The sequence below is a fragment of the Chenopodium album genome, chromosome 8, assembly GCF_948465745.1.
Source record: "Chenopodium album chromosome 8, dcCheAlbu1.1, whole genome shotgun sequence".
In the NCBI taxonomy this organism is placed as follows: domain Eukaryota; kingdom Viridiplantae; phylum Streptophyta; class Magnoliopsida; order Caryophyllales; family Amaranthaceae; genus Chenopodium; species Chenopodium album.
In genome coordinates, this window is record NC_137841.1 from 27,954,647 (window position 1) to 27,975,307 (window position 20,661).

General features: G+C 35.8%; 1 protein-coding gene and 1 non-coding gene across 2 annotated transcripts; one reads left to right on the forward strand and one right to left on the reverse strand.

Annotated features, from left to right (window-relative positions):
- Positions 1–16,916: 16,916 nt before the first annotated feature.
- Positions 16,917–19,370, reverse strand: LOC145642879 (uncharacterized). Its single transcript, XM_081694040.1, has 2 exons — positions 18,677–19,370; positions 16,917–18,457 (listed from the first exon to the last, which is right to left on the reverse strand). The coding sequence occupies exons 1-2, from the start codon at positions 19,368–19,370 to the stop codon at positions 16,917–16,919; spliced, it is 2,235 nt and encodes a 744-aa protein (XP_081550166.1).
- On the forward strand, positions 19,096–19,202 carry LOC145557205 (small nucleolar RNA R71). The gene has a single exon (XR_014092255.1). It is a non-coding gene; the product is annotated as a small nucleolar RNA R71 (small nucleolar RNA).
- Positions 19,371–20,661: the final 1,291 nt, after the last annotated feature.

Sequence of the window (20,661 nt, forward strand, 5' to 3'; positions counted from 1 at the left end):
TAGAGATCAAACCTTCAAATCATAAAATTATATACTTTAACTTGTCATGAAAATTGTTAACTTAAATATTTATACAACATTTATTCAAATAATCATTAAAAAAAACATTGTACAAAACACGCATTGTATCAAGGACCTAGCAACCTATAAGTACCTTGATCACGGGAATAATAAGTTACGACTACTAAACTTGACCACGTACACAAATAAAATAACCTTAATTAATATAAGTTTAACAAAATAACACAAAACCATAAACACCATTCTATTGTGCATGAACTACCGAAATATTATCCTTATTAATCGAAACTTTTATAACTTATGGTAGCTAATACTAAAACAAGTGACATTAGTATAAAAAAAAAAATTGTGACGTTAGTATCAAAATCAAAAGTAGTATTTTAGAAATATTGGTAATGGTAATAAGAGGCAAAGTTCATTTTTTTTTGTTTGTTGTTGTTATGCGGCAAAGGAGGGAGTACAGATTAATGTACGCACTTGCTGGCAACAAGTCACGGCAGCAACGAGTGGCAGTAAGGTGGTGGTTGGCGGCAGTGGCAGTGGCAATGACGAGGTAGTTGTTTGGTGGCAGCAACTTGGTTGCGGGTTGTGGAGTTTATTTAAGCTAGATAGAGGAAGAAGAGAGCGTGATGAGATAGAGAGTAGAGAAGAGAATTTCTGATTTTTGGTGTGAATAAGTGGGAAGAATTAAGGGTCTATTTATAGTGTTGAGGGTGTAGAAAGGATAGAGTTTAAGGTGTGATATGATTACTATAAAATGTGTTAAGTTTTTGGGGTTATTAAGGTATTTGAATCAAATTAAGTCTAGATTAATAGTTGGGTTAAAAGATAAGAAAGTTAAAATGGATATACATATGGTTGGGAGGAGGAAGATAAGAACAAAGTGAGATAATGAAGAAGTGGATTAGAAGTTAAGTTAAAATATACTTATTAACAAACTAAAATGATAAAATCCATTCATAAAATCATCAACTTCAATTCACGTTTCATTTTTTTTTAATAAATGAAAATCATACATAAATAAGTAATTAACAAAAATATAAATATTTTAGATAATATCAAAACTAAGTTAGTTGTAAATCATATTAGATATTATCTTTAAAAACTCTTGAAATTGCTAGTATAAAATATAAACCGACCTTTAAAAGATTATTAAGCCTATATTATTAATTTAGAAATCCGAAAATAATTAATTATTCAAATGATTAAATACTTATATTTGACGTCAAAATTTAAAATTCATTTTGGCTCCAAATTAAATTATTTAATAACTTTCCAAAATATTTTCTAAAAATTCAAGGTATTACAATCTACCCCCCTTAAAAGAAGTTTCGTCCCGAAACTTAAAATTATTTAATAACTCGAATTAATACTCCAAATTATCTTAAATTGGTTAAAATTTAGTAAGTTCATGCAAAACCTAAAGACTTTACTCAAAAGACTCACTTAATAAAGGCATAAAAAGGAAAGCGCGAAACTATATTGCATTCTACCCCCCTTAAAAGGAAGTTACGTCCCCGTAACTCAACCACTCACCATGAAAAGGTTAGGGTACTTTTTACTCATTTCTGCCTCTGCCTCCCAAGTTGCTTCCTCAACCTTATGGTTCGACCATAGAACCTTGACAATCTTCACATCCTTGTTTCTGGTGCTTCTAACTTTACTATCTAAAATTCTCACCGGTCTTTCTTCATAGGTCAAACTCTCATCTAGCTCAATTGTCTTTAGTTCTAGCACATGTGCAACATCAGGAACATACTTGCGAATCTGGCTCACATGAAAAACATTATGCACCCTTTCCAACTCGTTGGGTAAGTCTAACTTATATGCTACTTTCCCAACTTTCTGAAGAATCTCATATGGCCCAAGGTACTTTGGGCTTAGCTTTCCCCTCTTACCAAATCTCATTATCCCCTTCTAGGAGATATCTTCAGCAACACCTTCTCTCCTATTTAGAATTCTACATCCCTACGCTTCTCATCAGCATAGCTTTTCTGTCTATCTTGGGCTGCTTTAATTTTCTCCTGGATCAACTTCACTTGCTTAATAGTTTCCTCGGTCATTTTAGGCCCAAGTACAATAGTTTCACTTATGTCACTCCAACTAACTGGGCTCCTACATTTCCTTCCATACAAGGCTTCAAACGGGGCCATTCCAATGCATGCATGATGAATATTATTATACGAAAACTCAATCAAGTCTAAGTGGTCTACCCATGAACCATGATACTCCAATAGAAATGCTCTCAACATGTCCTCCAAGGTCTGGATGGTCCTTTCAGTCTGATCATCAGTTGCAGGGTGAAAAGATGTACTCATCAATAGCTTAGTTCCCATGGCCTTTTGTAAACTTTTCCAGAAGTTGGACAAGAACCTCGAATCACGATCTGAAATGATATTTGTAGGCACTCCATGATACTTCACCACAAACTTCACATATGCCCTTCCTACCTGTAGACACCCATTTGTGTCTCCCCAAAACCAAACCCGGTGATGAGTACCTTTCGCGTCGAATCATAATCGAATGAAGTGAAAGTGTGGAAAGTCTAGTGTTGCGGATAGTTTAATTTCTTTTCTCTTCTCTCTGTTTTTGAAAACTTATTTTAAGAAAATAGTCAATCCAGTTTGGTTGGTCCATGATCTGGGTCCAATAGTAGTGTAGTTGGATGGGGCTTGACAAGAGCTTTCCAACGATATATTATAAGCCCAATTCCGATGAATATTGAGGAAGTTATGGCCAATTTACCAAACTGGGCCCGGTTTGAGCCTTATATGCGGCTCAATGATCTAGGGGAGGGCCTGATATAGATTTATCATTCCTAATGCAATTAGGAATGGTTTTAGTCTTTTAGATTTTTCTAGAAGGTTCTTTTCATTCCTAATTCAATTAGCATTAATAAATTGACTTTTGTTGACTTTTCAGAGTTTTAATTAAAATCAAAGAGCATTTTTGAGGAAAATATACGATTTTATCCTCCTGTACGGCAAAATATATCTGATTTTAGAAAACTCGTCAAAAAACAGGTTTAGCGTCCAACGCCAGCCATTGGCGCCTGAAACCAAGCCTGGCGCCTGGCGCCAATTAGCTGGTGCTGGCGCCAGCTCTGTTTTTCGTGCGCCAATACTCTGTTTTGTTAATTTTATCTTTTGGCTGATTTTCTCTATAAATAACGACGTAAAAACTCCGTTTTCATTCACCTACAACCAGTTTTCAATTCTCTTTCATTCTCTTTAATCATTCGCTAATTCTCATCAAGATTTCCTTAATCATTCATTCGTCTCTTTCTTTCTTTCTTTTCTAAACTAACCTTTTACATACAAAATTCCGCATTCGCAAGATCTAGAAACACCTAGCCATATTCGAAGTTGCCTTCGCCCTAGACGTGAAAGGTTTAATTTCTGAGGGTTTGGTCCCAAATCTCTCTTTCAATTATTTAATTTAATTGTTTTGATTATTATTTTCCTTGAAGTTACGAACGTGTGTATTTTGTTATTAGAAAGAGGTACGAAGCATCAAAGTAAGTGCTTTAATGGTTTTAATTGATATTATGATGTAGAAATCATGTTTATATTATTGTTATGATATTTCTAGTATCATGTCTAGGGTAATTTTAATATTAAATATGATTGTTACGATGCTTCCTATGTTCTTCCTAATATTTATGATTGTTAGTATGGTTAAAGATTTGATTTTTATTGCTTAGTGACATGCTAGGGTTTGTTATTAATCTTGTTAGTATCATGCCTAGGATCTTGCTATTATTATGCTTTAATATTAACATGAACATGATTATGATTATGATTATAATTGTTATAATTTATTATTATGATTATTATTATTATTATTATTATTATTATTATTATTATTATTATTATTATGATTATAATTATTATTATTATTATTATTATTATTATTATTATTATTATTATTATTATTATTATTATTATTATTATTATTATTATTATTATTATTATTATTATTATTATTATTATTATTATTATTATTATTATTATTATTATTATTATTATTATTATTATTATTATTATTATTATTATTATTATTATTATTATTATTATTATTATTATTATTATTATTATTATTATTATTATTATTATTATTATTATTATTATTATTATTATTATTATTATTATTATTATTATTATTATTATTATTATTATTATTATTATTATTATTATTATTATTATTATTATTATTATTATTATTATTATTATTATTATTATTATTATTATTATTATTATTATTATTATTATTATTATTATTATTATTATTATTATTATTATTATTATTATTATTATTATTATTATTATTATTATTATTATTATTATTATTATTATTATTATTATTATTATTATTATTATTATTATTATTATTATTATTATTATTATTATTATTATTATTATTATTATTATTATTATTATTATTATTATTATTATTATTATTATTATTATTATTATTATTATTATTATTATTATTATTATTATTATTATTATTATTATTATTATTATTATTATTATTATTATTATTATTATTATTATTATTATTATTATTATTATTATTATTATTATTATTATTATTATTATTATTATTATTATTATTATTATTATTATTATTATTATTATTATTATTATTATTATTATTATTATTATTATTATTATTATTATTATTATTATTATTATTATTATTATTATTATTATTATTATTATTATTATTATTATTATTATTATTATTATTATTATTATTATTATTATTATTATTATTATTATTATTATTATTATTATTATTATTATTATTATTATTATTATTATTATTATTATTATTATTATTATTATTATTATTATTATTATTATTATTATTATTATTATTATTATTATTATTATTATTATTATTATTATTATTATTATTATTATTATTATTATTATTATTATTATTATTATTATTATTATTATTATTATTATTATTATTATTATTATTATTATTATTATTATTATTATTATTATTATTATTATTATTATTATTATTATTATTATTATTATTATTATTATTATTATTATTATTATTATTATTATTATTATTATTATTATTATTATTATTATTATTATTATTATTATTATTATTATTATTATTATTATTATTATTATTATTATTATTATTATTATTATTATTATTATTATTATTATTATTATTATTATTATTATTATTATTATTATTATTATTATTATTATTATTATTATTATTATTATTATTATTATTATTATTATTATTATTATTATTATTATTATTATTATTATTATTATTATTATTATTATTATTATTATTATTATTATTATTATTATTATTATTATTATTATTATTATTATTATTATTATTATTATTATTATTATTATTATTATTATTATTATTATTATTATTATTATTATTATTATTATTATTATTATTATTATTATTATTATTATTATTATTATTATTATTATTATTATTATTATTATTATTATTATTATTATTATTATTATTATTATTATTATTATTATTATTATTATAATTTGATTGTCATGATATTTATTGATGATTATTTATGTTGCTTGATACATTATTTATTGTTATTGCTTGATCACGTCTTTTATGCATGTTTAAAGGGAATTGGTACTTGTAATAACGCTTAATAAGATAATTAATAATCTTGTTAGGGTTAATATGATTATAATTTCAAGTGATCGCCAATAATAGATTTATTTGTGCATTAATATTCAACCAACATAGATAAACAGGTTTAGGGTTAATCCTATTGATTGCATGTTAGTTAGAAAGCGCACATGAATACGATCAGAATAAAGTAGAGGCCTATTATTAGGGCAGGTTCAATCTCTTTTAGGTTGGATTTGTACCTTCATCCCTGAACCCTTATTTGGTTCTAGACCTTATGGAGTTGACGATCTCTTGGATCGTTGAGGGGTGTAACCTTCACCTCGTGAACGGTTTACAAGTTCCTAAAACTTGTTGGCGACTCTTTTGCTCTATCTTCTTTCCCTTTGGACGCCACCGTACTTTAGTGTATGATCACAATGGGGTTCAAGCTAGGGATTAACGCTTGAAATTTATTCCCCACACTAACTGATCCATAGACCAAGTGTTTTTCATAGGTATAAAGGTTGCAGACTTAGTCAATCAATCCACAATGACCCAAATCGTGTCATTCCCTACCCTGGTCCTTGGTAATGCCCCCACAAAATCCATGGTGACCGAATCCCACTTCCACTTTGGTACTTCCAATGATTGAACCATTCCTTGTGGCCTTCGATGCTCTATCTTCACTTTCTGGCATATTAAGCATTTTGCCACAAACTCTGCTACTTCTCTCTTCATGTTTGGCCACCAAAAGTCCTTCTTCATATCTTTATACAACTTATCCCCTCCAGGATGCATCGAATAAGGAGAGCTATGGGCCTCCTCCATCAGTCTCTGTTTGATGTCTCCACGATGTTGTGGAATACACCATCTCCCTTTAAATCGAATACTTCCCTCATCTGCAATAGTAAAGTCTAAAACCTGCCCTTTCTCAATCTTCTCTTTTATTGCCTTCAACTTCGAGTCTCCCAACTGACTTTTTCTAATCTCATAAAAAATAGAAGGTTTCACTGTCAAGACATTCAACATCTTACTGACCTCTCCGTGCTCCATCACTTCTAAACAGCCCCGTTTCTGAGATTTTAGTGGCCTAGGGCGAATTATTAATTTGGGGCCCTAGTTTATAAGTGATATTATAAAATTTTGAATTTTAAGGGTATGCCGGTATGCCAAAAAACGATAAAATGAATATTGCTTATTAACATCATAATTCACAGAAAATATACATTTTTCTTTATCTAAGCTTTAGATTTTTAAAAAAATAAAGGAAAAAAAAACCTACTTCTACCATAGTGTATTCAATTGTCTTCTAAACACACACGAATTAGTCAAGATAAAGTTTGATTTTATTTTTCACAAAATATACTATATAAAGTTGATTTTACATGAATTAAGCCAATTAATATAAAAACATTCAACATGCACACCAATAATTATTTATCTTTAAAACACATAACCCACCAATTATCGGCGCAAAAATTACCACACAAAAATTTTATATGATAAATACATCAAAAACTGCATCAAAATTTTGACATGAACCCGTACAAATTAAATTAGGAACAAATAAATTGAATCTTCAAGAGGTGTGATGAATTCCTTGCGAGTAAAGTTTTTAATGGAAAGTTTTCCTCATTGACTGCTCAACGTATTGGATTTGAATAAGGGTTAGAGTAATTAGATTGGGAAATTGAAAATTTTGATGAGGTTATTAAGGTATTTAAGTTAATAAAGGAAACAATATAAATTTTTGGAGTCATTTTTGGGAAATGAAAATCTTTTATTTTCAATTATACGGAGTATGAGAACACGAGATTATAAGGAGGAGTGGAAGAAATATAATGGGTTTGACTTGTGTTCTTTAATTACAGAACTTATTTTAACAAAAGTTGGGCTTCCCATTCTAGGTCCCCGGGCGGCCGCCCCGCCTGCCCTGCCCCAGATACGGGCTTGCTTCTAAATTCATCTTCTGAAATTCTACACACAGTTGGTCTGGCAAAATCATCATATTCATCAAATGACTGGTTTTCCTACTTAAAGCATCAGCTACCACATTAGCTTTCCCCTCATGATATTGGATATTCACACTATAATCTTTCATCAATTCCAACCTTCGTCTCTGTCTCGAGTTCAAATACTACTAAGTGTAAATGTACTTTAGACTCTGATGATCTGTGAACATTTTACAAGTTGCACCATATAGATAATGTCTCCAAATTTTCAAAGCAAACACAATCGCAGCTAACTCCAGGTCATGGGTTGGATAGTTCATCTCATGTAGTTTCAGCTGTCTCGAAGCATATGCAATGACCCTCCGATTCCGCATTAAAACACAACCCAATCCAAACTTCGATGCATCACTATACACCTCATATTGCCCACTTTCATATGGCAAAGCCAACACTGGTGCTGAGGTTCATTTGTCTTTCAAGATCTGGAACGCTTGTTCACACTCCTGGGTCCAAACAAACTTACATTCCTTCTTCATTAAATTCGTCAAGGGCCTTGCAATCCTCGAAAACTCCTTAACAAATCTTCGGTAATAGCCTGCCAATCCCAAGAAACTTCGAACATCTGACACATTCTTAGGTGTTGGTGATAGGCCGTCGTCGAGCCTACCAAAGATAAAGTCCTATCTTGGTCTCACTAGCTAATAGCAAGGGTAAGAAAGGGTCGAACCCAAGAGAGGCGTTGAATCAACCACCGAAATACTACCGCATAAATAAGCTAAATGAAGTCGAAATTGGTTTGGTTTTATGTAACAAGTGCTAGTTCAAGTCAACTAAAGCTAGGGGAAGATTAATAATATTTAGAGAGTTCTAGGGCTTGGGATATACCACTCAATTTCGTCACAAATCACATTTAGCAAGTAGCAAACAATGGTAATTAATGGGGATAATATAGGGGAAGTCATCTAAAGCACCCAACTACTCTCTCAAGCTAGTGGGATTACTTGAATTATGAATACAACCTACTCTCGTGGTTACAAAGCATAAAACAAGTATTAAAGCATAATCACGATGACAAAAACATTCCCTTGACTGGAAATTCCTATTCTCATGGTATTTCAAGTCAATTAAGCATAAGGGAGCTAACTCAAGTTCATCTCTCGATCCTTCGTTGAGAAAGCTTAGATAATAGTTCTAGCAATGGCCATATACAAGAACTAAGCAATTAACCCACTTAAGCTCAACTAATTAATACCCAACAATTACCAAATTAACACATGCATCAAGTAATTAGTGACTACATTGAGGGTTTTACCCAAACCCTAGAAAATTACACTACTCACAATCCATGGAGATTAAAGCAATTAAGGATTTCAAGTAACTCATGAACAAGAATTAACTAAAGATTAAGCTAAATAACAATCTAAGCATACAAGAATTAAGCAAGATAATTAACAATCAAAGCAATTAAAATGGAAGAGAAGAGTGAGAAAATGTTACTAGAAGCTTCAACTTGAATATCAATGGTGGAACTTATCTTCTACAATGATTGAGAATGAAATTTCCAAGCTAATAATTATAATCTAACTAATGATTTCAGAATACTTGTGTTTCAACAATTGCAAACTAAGAGGAAGCACTAAAAACTTGGATGTCGTACAAATGAGCTCCCAAGGTTATTTATAAAGACCCCCCAAATAAAAAGGACGGAGAAAACAAGAGTCGGGCACGGCTACAGGTCAGCACGGACGTGACGAGGTTGGCACGGACGTGCAGCTTTACCTGCACGGACGTGCTGAGATTGGCACGGGCGTGCACCTGGGAGGCAGAAGGTATTTTTTTAAGTCAGGGCATCCCGCACGGACGTGCTGATATTGGCACGGGCGTGCACCTGGGAGGCAGAAGGATCAGTTTTGGCTGAGCAACCTGCACGGACGTGCAGGATCAGGCACGGACGTGCAGAATATCCTGCACGGACGTGCAGGCCTTGAAAGCAGTAGGCAGCAGCTTCTGGTCGTGCTGGAACACTTCTGCACGGACGTGCCATACATTGCACGTCCGTGTAGACTCTCTAAGGCCTCTATCTTCATTTTTCTTCGGTTTTGCTCCATTGTTTCGGCTTCTAACCACGGTTTATCATCCAAATGCCTCAAATGGTCGTCTTTGAACCTAAAAACCCGACAAAAACACTAACAACCCTTGAAGCAAGGGATACACAAAAGTTGAACAAAAATAGAGTAAAAGTGAACCAAAATGCCAATATACCAAGTAAACAAGGTTCGAAATCACTCTAAAATCGTATCAAATAACAAGTTATCAAATCCCCCCAAGCTAAGCTTTTGCTAGTCCTCGAGCAAAACAAACCTGTCAAATCAAGAAGGAAGATTACTTGCTAATGATCAAACCAAGAAAAGATACTTAAAGAGAAAACACAAACACAAATCCGCATGGCAAGAACCATAAACACTTTTAGCACAAGTGAAAAGCAATTTGAACCCCTAAGTCGCCTAAGAGGACGAGTTTTTATCTCGTGAGGGTTTCCCTTGAGCTTAACCCACAACTCACACAAACCATGCCAAAATTGTCATAACACATCATCATCATCAAGGTGATCAATTCACACCAAAACCAATGTTTTTATTGCCCAAGTCAACTCATCGGGATATAAATCACAAGCAAGACAAGTGAGCGACTTTCAAGAATTACCGATCATACAAATGTGCACATGAGTTAGGGGTAGAGAGGAGAATTAAGCAAGGTTGCACTAGGATACTTCCTTATACCTTTTACTAGTTCATTAGAGCACGTCTAGATATTCCAAAGTTGCAAAAAGCCCTCTTTCGGTAATAAAATCTCAAAATGCAAGTCCACATCCCAAAATGCACTCCCAATCCCTTTTAACTACACTCTAACTCGGAAATTTACACAAGAAACATCAAAATTGACAATCTGTGGGAGGCATCCACAATTTGACCTCTAGAAAAGAAAAAGTGAAAACTTTGAGAAATTTGGAGGAGTTTTTGATCTCCTTTTCTTTTTCTATTTTTTTTTTTTTTTTTTAACATTCATTGCCCTCGCCTCTTTTAACTGTGAGCGGCTCTTTCTTTTATTCGATACATGTGGCTTATTATGCCACTTATTACACAAGATACAAATAGAACCAATTTCCTAATAGAGTTTCATTTAGGGGGGGGGGGGGGAGGGGAGGAACATCAAGGGCACAAGGGACCGTAATTCGATTCAAACATATCCTACTTTGGGCAAATTTGACAATATCCTATACTAGACGTGCAATTGAGCATTCATCGGTTTTCATTTCATATACTCTAATGCAATCAAGAATAATAAGCCTCTAAATGACCCCAACTCTTGCACACACCCTTCTAAAAGAACTTTTACTCATCACTCAAGAGTCAATCAAGCAAATCATATACGCGTCGTCATTTGAGTCTCATCCAAGGGCTTTTTTTTTTTAAGCACAACTATACATCTAAATAAATAAAGAGAGAAGAGAAGAGAAGTATTCACATATTAAGAGATTTGGATTTAGGGTGTTGGATTTCAAAGGGAGCAAATTTGGATGTTTAGGGGTTTGGATGCTAGGGGAAGGAACAAACAACATGCAAGGTTTATACCAACAAGGACATACAAGAACCAACATATGAACCAAAGAGAAAGACTCCCACCAAGCTATCATAAACATTGTCCCCAATGTTAAAACAATTAAAGCACAAGAAGGGGAAGAAAGAGAACTAACTCATTGGCTCGGGCCTCCTTGGGAGCTTGAGCCCCCGGGGTACCAATGTCGGTAGACGTTCCGGAATTCACCCAATTCCGATCGAAGATCTTCAAAGCTTGTCCTCATATTGTCGTAGGAGGACCTCATGTCTTCGTGAGACTTTCTCATAGTCTCGAACTCCGTGGACATGCGGTTGAACCCGACATTCATCATCTGCATTTGTTGCTCAAATGAAAGGGGTGGGTTGCCCTCACCCATGCCTTGACCTTGGTACCCTTCTTGGTACCCTTGTTGGTGCTCATATTGTTGTTGTTGTTGGAATTGTTGCTGGAAATGTTGTTGATGCGGTTGTTGTTGTTGTGGTTGTTCTTGCTCTTGCTCTTCTTCATCATCACCGGGAATCCAAGGGTGGTCCCTCTCAAAGACCCAGTTGCTCTCATCGTAGATGTAGGTCCGCTCCGGATCGGGGAGGTAGGCATAGGGGCGGCCACTCACGTGCCACAAGTAAGGATGTGGCCCTTCCACATCCGCAACCCATCTCATGGTCCTAAGAGACTGCATGTCTAGCTGCATCGGCCCTGGGCAAACCTGCTCATCTGCAAAATCAAGGTTAAGAGCAGAAGCAATAATAGTGATCATGCCACCTATGGTGATGTTGCCGGACCCAGTGGCAACATCCTCTAGGTGATCGACAAACCAAGCCCCTACATCTAGGGCCGTACTACCCTCGCTCAAGTGCCATAGGAAGTGAAGCTCCCTAGTGGACACTACACACGAACTATCACCTCTAGCGAACGTCGTGTTCGCTATGGTGCGCTGTGACATCCTAAAGGCGGGGTGGATTATGGCCGTAGCTTTATCAGTCCTAGGGTTGTAGTCGAAAAGGTTGGTGATCTTCCTCCAAAACTCACCCGCACAATAGTTACGGGGAGGCCTATCTTTTGGTCCTATGGTGTCGTTAATTGGCCACCCAAAAGCTTGGTTCACCCTCTTTATATTCAAGTTGTGTTGGGTGTTCATGAGTTGGAAGGTAAGGCGGCGAGGGGGATCTATTGTTGTCTCGTTGCACTTGAAGGGTGGAGAGGAATTCAAGTGTCAACCTTTTGTAGCTCGGGGCGCTTAAATCTAGCCAATTTCCTAAGCCACAGCCCTCGAAAAGCATCCTAACATCGTCCCCTACCCCTAAAGCCTCAGCAACACTCTCGTCATAGAACTTTGTAGGTCGAACTCTCCTCCTACTTATTCTTATATAGTTATTCAAGAATGTTGGGTCGTTGAACACGATTCCCATGGTGTCCACTTGTGGTGGATCAACGGGAGGAGGAGGAGAGGGGTTGCGGTACCTAGCATCCGTGTTTCTAGGTTGATTTCTTCTAGACATGGTCGATCTTAATGTAATGCAATCAAAAAAACCAAGACAAAATAATCACCTCGCAACCACACAAAGAGACTAAGTCCGCAAATCGACCAACCAAAGCTCAAACAAGGCCAATGGACACAACACAATCAAGTCAAGTTTTAAGTCTCCCACCTAAAACAAGCAAATCACCAAGCAACAAAGACCACTTCAATAATGCATCTACAACAATTTTATATCGATTTCATGCAACATTATCAAACAAACCAATACAACAATCCACCTAAACAAGCATGTTCTTCCTTCATAAAAATCAATTTTTCAACCTCACTTACAAAAAATCCAATTCTCAAAACACACCAAAATTCATTCAAACTAAATAATGCTTTTCAATTATCAACTATCAATCACTCACAACCAATTCAAGCAAACTTTCTCAAGCAATTTCATGCAAAAATTCAAGGAATTAAACATGAAATTAGTAAAAGGGAGGAACGATTATATCGAGCCTTTCGTGGGTGTAAAACCCGTAAATGAACCTTTCTAACCTTCCTTTTGCTTACTTGAACTTACTCCTTCAACCAATTGTCTTGAACTTTAACTCCAAAGAAAACCCCCAAATTGATTTTTCAAGATTAGGGTTTGAGTATTTTGGGTGATTTTTGGGTTTGAATGTAAGAAAAGGAGTAGTAGATTGTGAAAATGTTGAATTGGAGTGAAGATTTTGGAGAAAATTGTTGAATTTGGGTGAGAATTTGGGTGAGAATGGAGGATTTAGTGGGTTTTGAAAGAGGAAGTAAGAGTTTTAGAGAGAGGAGGAGTGAGAAACATGAGATGGAGAAATGAGAGTGAGTGAAATTTTTTTTTTTTCGTTATAATCGTGCTGCTGCCAGGTATTTTCGGGTCTGCACGGACGTGCAACAATTGGCACGGACGTGCAGCCTCAGACAGAAGCTTGAATAAGAAACTGACTTGTTTGGCACGGACGTGCAGAATTCGGCACGGACGTGCGTAATTTGGCACGGACGTGCAACCGCTGACAAAAACTTAGATAACATACTGACTTGTTCAGCACGGACGTGCAGGACTTGGCACGGACGTGCTTAGCTACCTTGCACGGACGTGCTTAATTTGGCACGTACGTGCCAATCTGGAGAAATTTAATTCAAAGTTTCTTATTGCTTCTGACTGCCTCTGCACGGACGTGCGATACCCTGCACGTCCGTGCAGACTTGATGCTGCACGATCCTCTTTTTTTTTTCTTTTCTTTTTTTTTTCTTTTTTTTTGAATAATAGTAATAGTAAGGCATAATAATAATAAAATTATTATCATTACCATTATTATTATTATTATTATTATTACTATTATTATTATTATCTACTACTTCACTTCCACAAAAACCTTTTCTTACTTTTCTTTTCATCAACACCTACAAAAGACATTTGAGAGAAAAGTTAGTAATAGTAAGAGTGATGGAAATTGAATAATAGTTTGTGAGAGAGAGAGAGTTGAGAAACTCGGGTTGCCTCCCGAAAGCGCTCTTTTAACGTCACTAGCTTGACGACATTGCGAGATCAATGAGAGTAGGGAACATCAAACTCATCAAGGTGAACAACCTTGGCTTCCTCATGCACAAAACCGTCAAAGTATACCTTAAGCCTTTGGCCATTCACCTTGAACGGTTCACCATTGTTATTTGAGATTTCTATCGCTCCATATGGAAACACCTTCTTAACGGTGAAAGGTCCACTCCATCTTGACTTAAGCTTACCCGGAAACAACTTCAACCGGGAATTGAAAAGTAGGACCTTATCACCTTCCTTAAACTCTCTTTTGCTAATATGCTTGTCATGCCAGGCCTTGGTCTTTTCTTTGTAAATCCTTGCACTCTCATATGCATCCATTCTTAATTCTTCCAAGGCGTGGAGGTCAAGCAACCTCTTCTCACCGGCGCTTTGAAGGTCGAAGTTCAATGTTTTGATAGCCCAATGAGCCCGATGCTCAAGTTCTACCGGCAAGTGGCATGACTTCCCATAAACAAGCTTGTATGGTGTGGTGCCAATAGGAGTTTTGAACGCGGTGCGATAGGCCCATAGAGCATCATCAAGCTTTGTAGACCAATCTTTTCTAGACCTATCCACCGTTTTCTCAAGGATCATTTTTACCTCCCGGTTTGAAATTTCAGCTTGACCACTTGTTTGGGGGTGGTAGGCTAATGACACCTTGTGCCTCACACCATATTTCTCAAGGAGAGCTTGAAAGGATCGCTTTGCAAAGTGTGAACCTCCATCACTAATCACAGCCCGGGGCACTCTAAACCTTGGGAAAATTACTCTTTTGAAGAGCTTGACCACAACCTTAGCATCATTAGTAGGAAATGCAACCGCTTCCACCCACTTTGATACGTAATCGACGGCCACTAGAATGAACTTGTTCCCAAAAGAGCTCGGGAAAGGCCCCATAAAATCGATGCCCCATACATTAAAAATTTCAAGTTCAAGGATATTGTTCAAAGGCATTTCATTTCTTTTTGAAATATTACCGGTTTTTTGACACCGGTCACAAGCTTTCACCACGCCCTACACATCTTTGAACATTGTTGGCCAAAAGAAACCGCATTGCAAAATTTTCGCCAAGGTCTTGTTGGCACTCATATGTCCTCCACAAGGTGAGGAGTGACACATTGTGATAACATCTTCGATTTCATTATCCGGGACACACCTTCTAAAAAGGCCATCAACACCTTGTTTGAAGAGCAAGGGGTCGTCCCAAAAGTATTGGCGAACATCATGAAGAAACTTCCTTTTTTGTTGATAGGAGAGGTCGGGAGGGAGAATAGAGCAAGACAAGTAGTTTGCAATGTCCGCAAACCATGGTGCTGGTGCTTGGAGAATAGCAAATAGTTGATCATCCGGGAATGAATCATCGATTAGCAAGTTATCAAGATCGCCTACAAGGATAGGCAACTGTGAAAGATGATCGGCCACCACATTTTCGGCACCCTTCTTGTCCCTAATCTCAATGTCATAGTCTTGTAAGAGCAAGACCCACCGTATCAATCTTGGCTTTGGTTCCTTCTTGGATAAGAGGTACTTCAAGGTCGCATGGTCGGTGAAGACTATGACTTTAGATCCCAACAAGTATGACCTAAACTTCTCAATTGCATGAACAATGGCTAGAAACTCCTTTTCCGTGGTTGTGTAATTCCTTTGTGCATCATCCAAAGTTTTGCTAGTGTAGTAGATAGCATGGAGCTTCTTATCCTTCCTTTGTCCTAGAACAGACCCAATGGAAAAATCTGATGCATCACACATAAGCTCAAAAGGAAGCTCCCAATTAGGGGGTTGAATGATAGGAGCCGAAATCAATGCCTCCTTCAACCTATCAAATGCTAGCAAACAATCATTAGTAAACACAAAAGGGGCATCCTTTACCAACAATTGAGTGAGCGGCTTTGCGCTTTTTGAAAAATCCTTTATCAACCGGCGGTAAAAACCCGCGTGTCCAAGAAAGCTCCTTATCCCCTTCACATTTGTAGGGGGTGGGAGGCGCTCAATGACCTCAATTTTGGCACGATCTACTTCAATGCCCCTACTAGAAATTACATGACCAAGAACAATTCCTTCCTCTACCATGAAATGACATTTTTCCCAATTCAAAACCAAGTTCACCTCTTGACATCTCTTCAATACTTTAATCAAATTTGAAAGGCAAATGTCAAAAGATGAACCAAAAACAGAAAAGTCATCCATGAATACTTCAATTGATGATTCAAGCATGTCGGAAAAAATAGACATCATACACCTTTGGAATGTGGAAGGTGCATTACAAAGTCCAAATGACATCCTTCGATAAGAAAAGGTGCCAAAAGGGCATGTGAATGTAGTCTTCTCTTGATCCTCGGGTTGGATTGGGATTCGGAAGAATCCCGAGTATCCATCCAAGAAACAATAGTGACTATGTGATGCTAGTCTTTCCAATATTTGATCGATGAAGGGGAGTGGGAAGTGGTCTTTCCGGGTGGACTTATTCAATTTTCGATAATCAATACACATCCTCCACCCGGTGACCGAGCTCGTAGAAATGGTCTCACCCTTATCATTCTTGATGATGGTCGGTGATGCCTCCTTTTTTAGGCACAACTTGAACCGGGCTAACCCACTTACTATCGGAGATAGGGTAGATTATGCCCGCTTCAAGAAGTTTTTAAACTTCTTTTTTCACAACTTCCTTCATGTTTGGATTGAGCCTTCTTTGGTGCTCAATCGAGGAAGCATGATCATCATCAAGTAAAATCTTATGCATGCATATAGTAGGACTTATCCCCTTAATGTCATCAATTTTGTACCCAATGATACCTCTATACTCCCTTAAAACAGCTAGGAGTTTCCCAAGAGAGGTGTCATCGAGTTTAGCATTGACAATAACGGGATAACTCTCACTATCATCAAGAAAAGCATATTTAAGTAAAGGAGGAAGGGGTTTAAGTTCAACCTTGTGAGGAGGTGTAGTCCTCTCCTCTTTTACCTCCACATTAAGCACTTCCACTTTCTTTTCGTTGTGGACTAAAGGTTGGTTGAGCAAAAGATCATACCCCCTCGTTTCTTCACCTTCCTCAACTAAGCCTCCCGTTAGGATAGCTTGTAAAGGATCTCCTTCAAACAATTTTTCTTGGAACTTCTCTAAGTCCCTTTCCAATGTATCAACTCTATGAACTTCATCATACAATGGCTTTTTCAATGTTTGTGGAAATGAAAATGATATTTTCTCATCTCCCACATTTAAGGTCAATCTTCCTTGCTTCATATCAATCACAACACCCGCGGTGTTCAAAAACGGTCTTCCCAAGATTAGGGGCACCGTAGTATCTTCTTCCATTTCCATTACCACAAAATCACATGGCACAAATACTCTTTCAACTTGAACCGGTACATCTTCAAGAATTCCCAAAGGTAGCCTAACCGTGCGGTCGGCCAATTGTAAGGACATCCTTGTTGGCTTCAAGTCTCCCACTTTCAAACTCTTAGCAATAGAATAGGGCATCAAAATCACACTTGCCCCAAGATCACATAAAGCATCCATAGCCTCTAAGTCTCCAATCTTCACCGGTATTGCATAGCTACCGGGGTCACCAAGCTTTTGAGGGAGCTTGTTTTGAATGATTGCACTCACCTCCTTAGGAAGGGAGATGGTTGCATTCTCTTCAAGCCTACTCTTGTTGGATAAAAGATCCTTCAAAAATTTTGCATATGTAGGCATTTGTGACATAGCATGAAGAAAGGGGATATTCACTTGAAGTCCTCTCATGACTTCAAGAAAGTTTGAAAACTTTTCATTCAATTTCTTTTCAACAATCCTATGAGGGAATGGAATGGGAGGCTTGTATACTTTCATGGGGGGCTTTTCTACCTTTTCCTCATCTCCCTCATTCTTACTTTGTGGCTCCTTTCTCTCAACATCAACTATCTCATTTTCAAACTCATCCTCATTTCTCACCACAACTCCCTCATCTCTCTTTTGTGGCTCCTCTTCACTCATAACCGGCCCTTCATAACCTCTCCCCGATCTCAAAGTAATGGCCTTAGCTTGCTCTTTTGGGTTCACAACCGTTGAGCTTGGGAAGTGACCACTAGGATTGGAGGATGAACTTCCAACTTGTTGTGCAATTTGAGCCAATTGATTCTCAATTATCTTATTGTGTGCTTGAAGTTGTTGGATGTTCGCTTGCATATCCGCATTGCTTCTTCCTTGTTGTGTAATGAAGGTTTCAAGTGCGGCTTCAAGGCTAGATTTTTGAGGAGGTGGAGGAGCGGGTTGGTTATATTGTTGCCTTTGTTGGTTTTGGTCCCTTTGGTTAGGGTGACGGTAAGGAGCTTGTTGGTTTTGTGGATGAGATTGGTTGTATTGATTTTGAGGGGGGCCTTGATTTTGTTGTTTCCAACCCGTGTTTTGTTGGGGTTTCCAACCTTGATTGTAGGGTTGAGAGTATTGATCGTTTCTTTGCCCAATAGCCGCAGCTTGTTCTTGGTTAGTTGAGTTGCAATAGGAGGACAAGTGATCATTTCCTCCACAAGTTTCACAAGACATGACTTGTTGTGAAGAAGAGCTTGGAGATGTAAGGGTGGCTTGATCTAGCTTGTGAGCTAGCATGTCAAACTTTGATGCAATAAGGTCTATTGCACTAAGGTCGTGGATTCCGCCCTTCTTTGCTTGAGGTTGTCGTCTATCACCTCCGTATGCATAGTGCTTTGCCACTTCTTCAATCATCTTGTATGCATCATCCACCGATAGCTTTTTAAGGCTACCACCGGCCCCGTTATCAAGGTTGGCCCTTAAAGTAGGAGTAAGACCATCATAAAAGCTTTGAACAATGATCCATGATGTGAAACCATGGTGTGGGCATTTTCTAGTGTAGTCCTTGAAACGCTCCCAAGCTTCACTTAATGTTTCATCAATCTCTTGGTTGAAATTGGTGATTTTCCTTCTTAGTTCGGCGGTCTTTTCGGGTGGACAATACTTTCCAAGGAAAGCTCTAGTAACTTCATCCCATGTGGTCAATGACCCCTCTTCTACCGTTCTCAACCAATGCTTTGCTTTGTCACGGAGGGAGAATTGAAACATGTGCATACGGATGAACTCTTCCGTAATGTTGTTTTGCATAATGGTTGTGCATAATTAGAGAAAGTTTTCCAAATGAGCAAAAGGACACTCATGAGAACTCCCACCAAATTGATCACTTTGTATCATACGGATGATTTGAGGTGAATGCTCAAAATTATTTGCATTCGTAGTAGGGAGACGTATGCCACTCCGAAGTGTGAAGGCATTGGGGTGGTCATAATCCCGTAACAATGGTGGAGGAAGATCGTTATCACCCATGTTATCTTCTTCGTTGGTTGCAAAGATTTCCTCCGGATCGGAATCCGAATATACAATAGAGAACTCGGGTGTGCCTTGCAAAAGCCTCCTCACGTTTCTCACAGTCCTATTTAACTCTGGATCAACGGGAATAAGCGGTGATTGCTTACTCTTCCGTGTCATGCAAGGTCAAACAAAGCTAAGAAAAACGTTAGCAATGACTATCACAAGTTGAAAACACAAACATACAAAAATAAATAAGAAAAATTATGATACAAATATACACACTTAGACTCATTCAACAATAATACATTCAATGTGACTTTGCCTCCCCGGCAACGGCGCCAAAATTTGGTAGGCCGTCGTCGAGCCTACCAAAGATAAAGTCCTATATTGGTCTCACTAGCTAATAGCAAGGGTAAGAAAGGGTCGAACCCAAGAGAGGCGTTGAATCAACCACCGAAATACTACCGCATAAATAAGCTAAATGAAGTCGAAATTGGTTTGGTTTTATGTAACAAGTGCTAGTTCAAGTCAACTAAAGCTAGGGGGAGATTAACAATATTTAGAGAGTTCTAGGGCTTGGGATATACCACTCAATTTCGTCACAAATCACATTTAGCAAGTAGCAAACAATGGTAATTAAAGGGGATAATATAGGGGAAGTCATCTAAAGCACCCAACTACTCTCTCAAGCTAGAGGGATTACTCGAATTATGAATACAACCTACTCTCGTGGTTAAAAAGCATAAAACAAGTATTAAAGCATAATCACGATGACAAAAACATTCTCTTGACTGGAAATTCCTATTCTCATGGTATTTCAAGTCAATTAAGCATAAAGGAGCTAACTCAAGTTCATCTCTCGATCCTTCGTTGAGAAAGCTTAGATAATAGTTCTAGCAATGGCCATATACAAGAACTAAGCAATTAACCCACTTAAGCTCAACTAATTAATACCTAACAATTACCAAATTAACACATGCATCAAGTAATTAGTGACTACATTGAGGGTTTTACCCAAACCCTAGAAAATTAGACTACTCACAAACCATGGAGATTAAAGCAATTAAGGATTTCAAGTAACTCATGA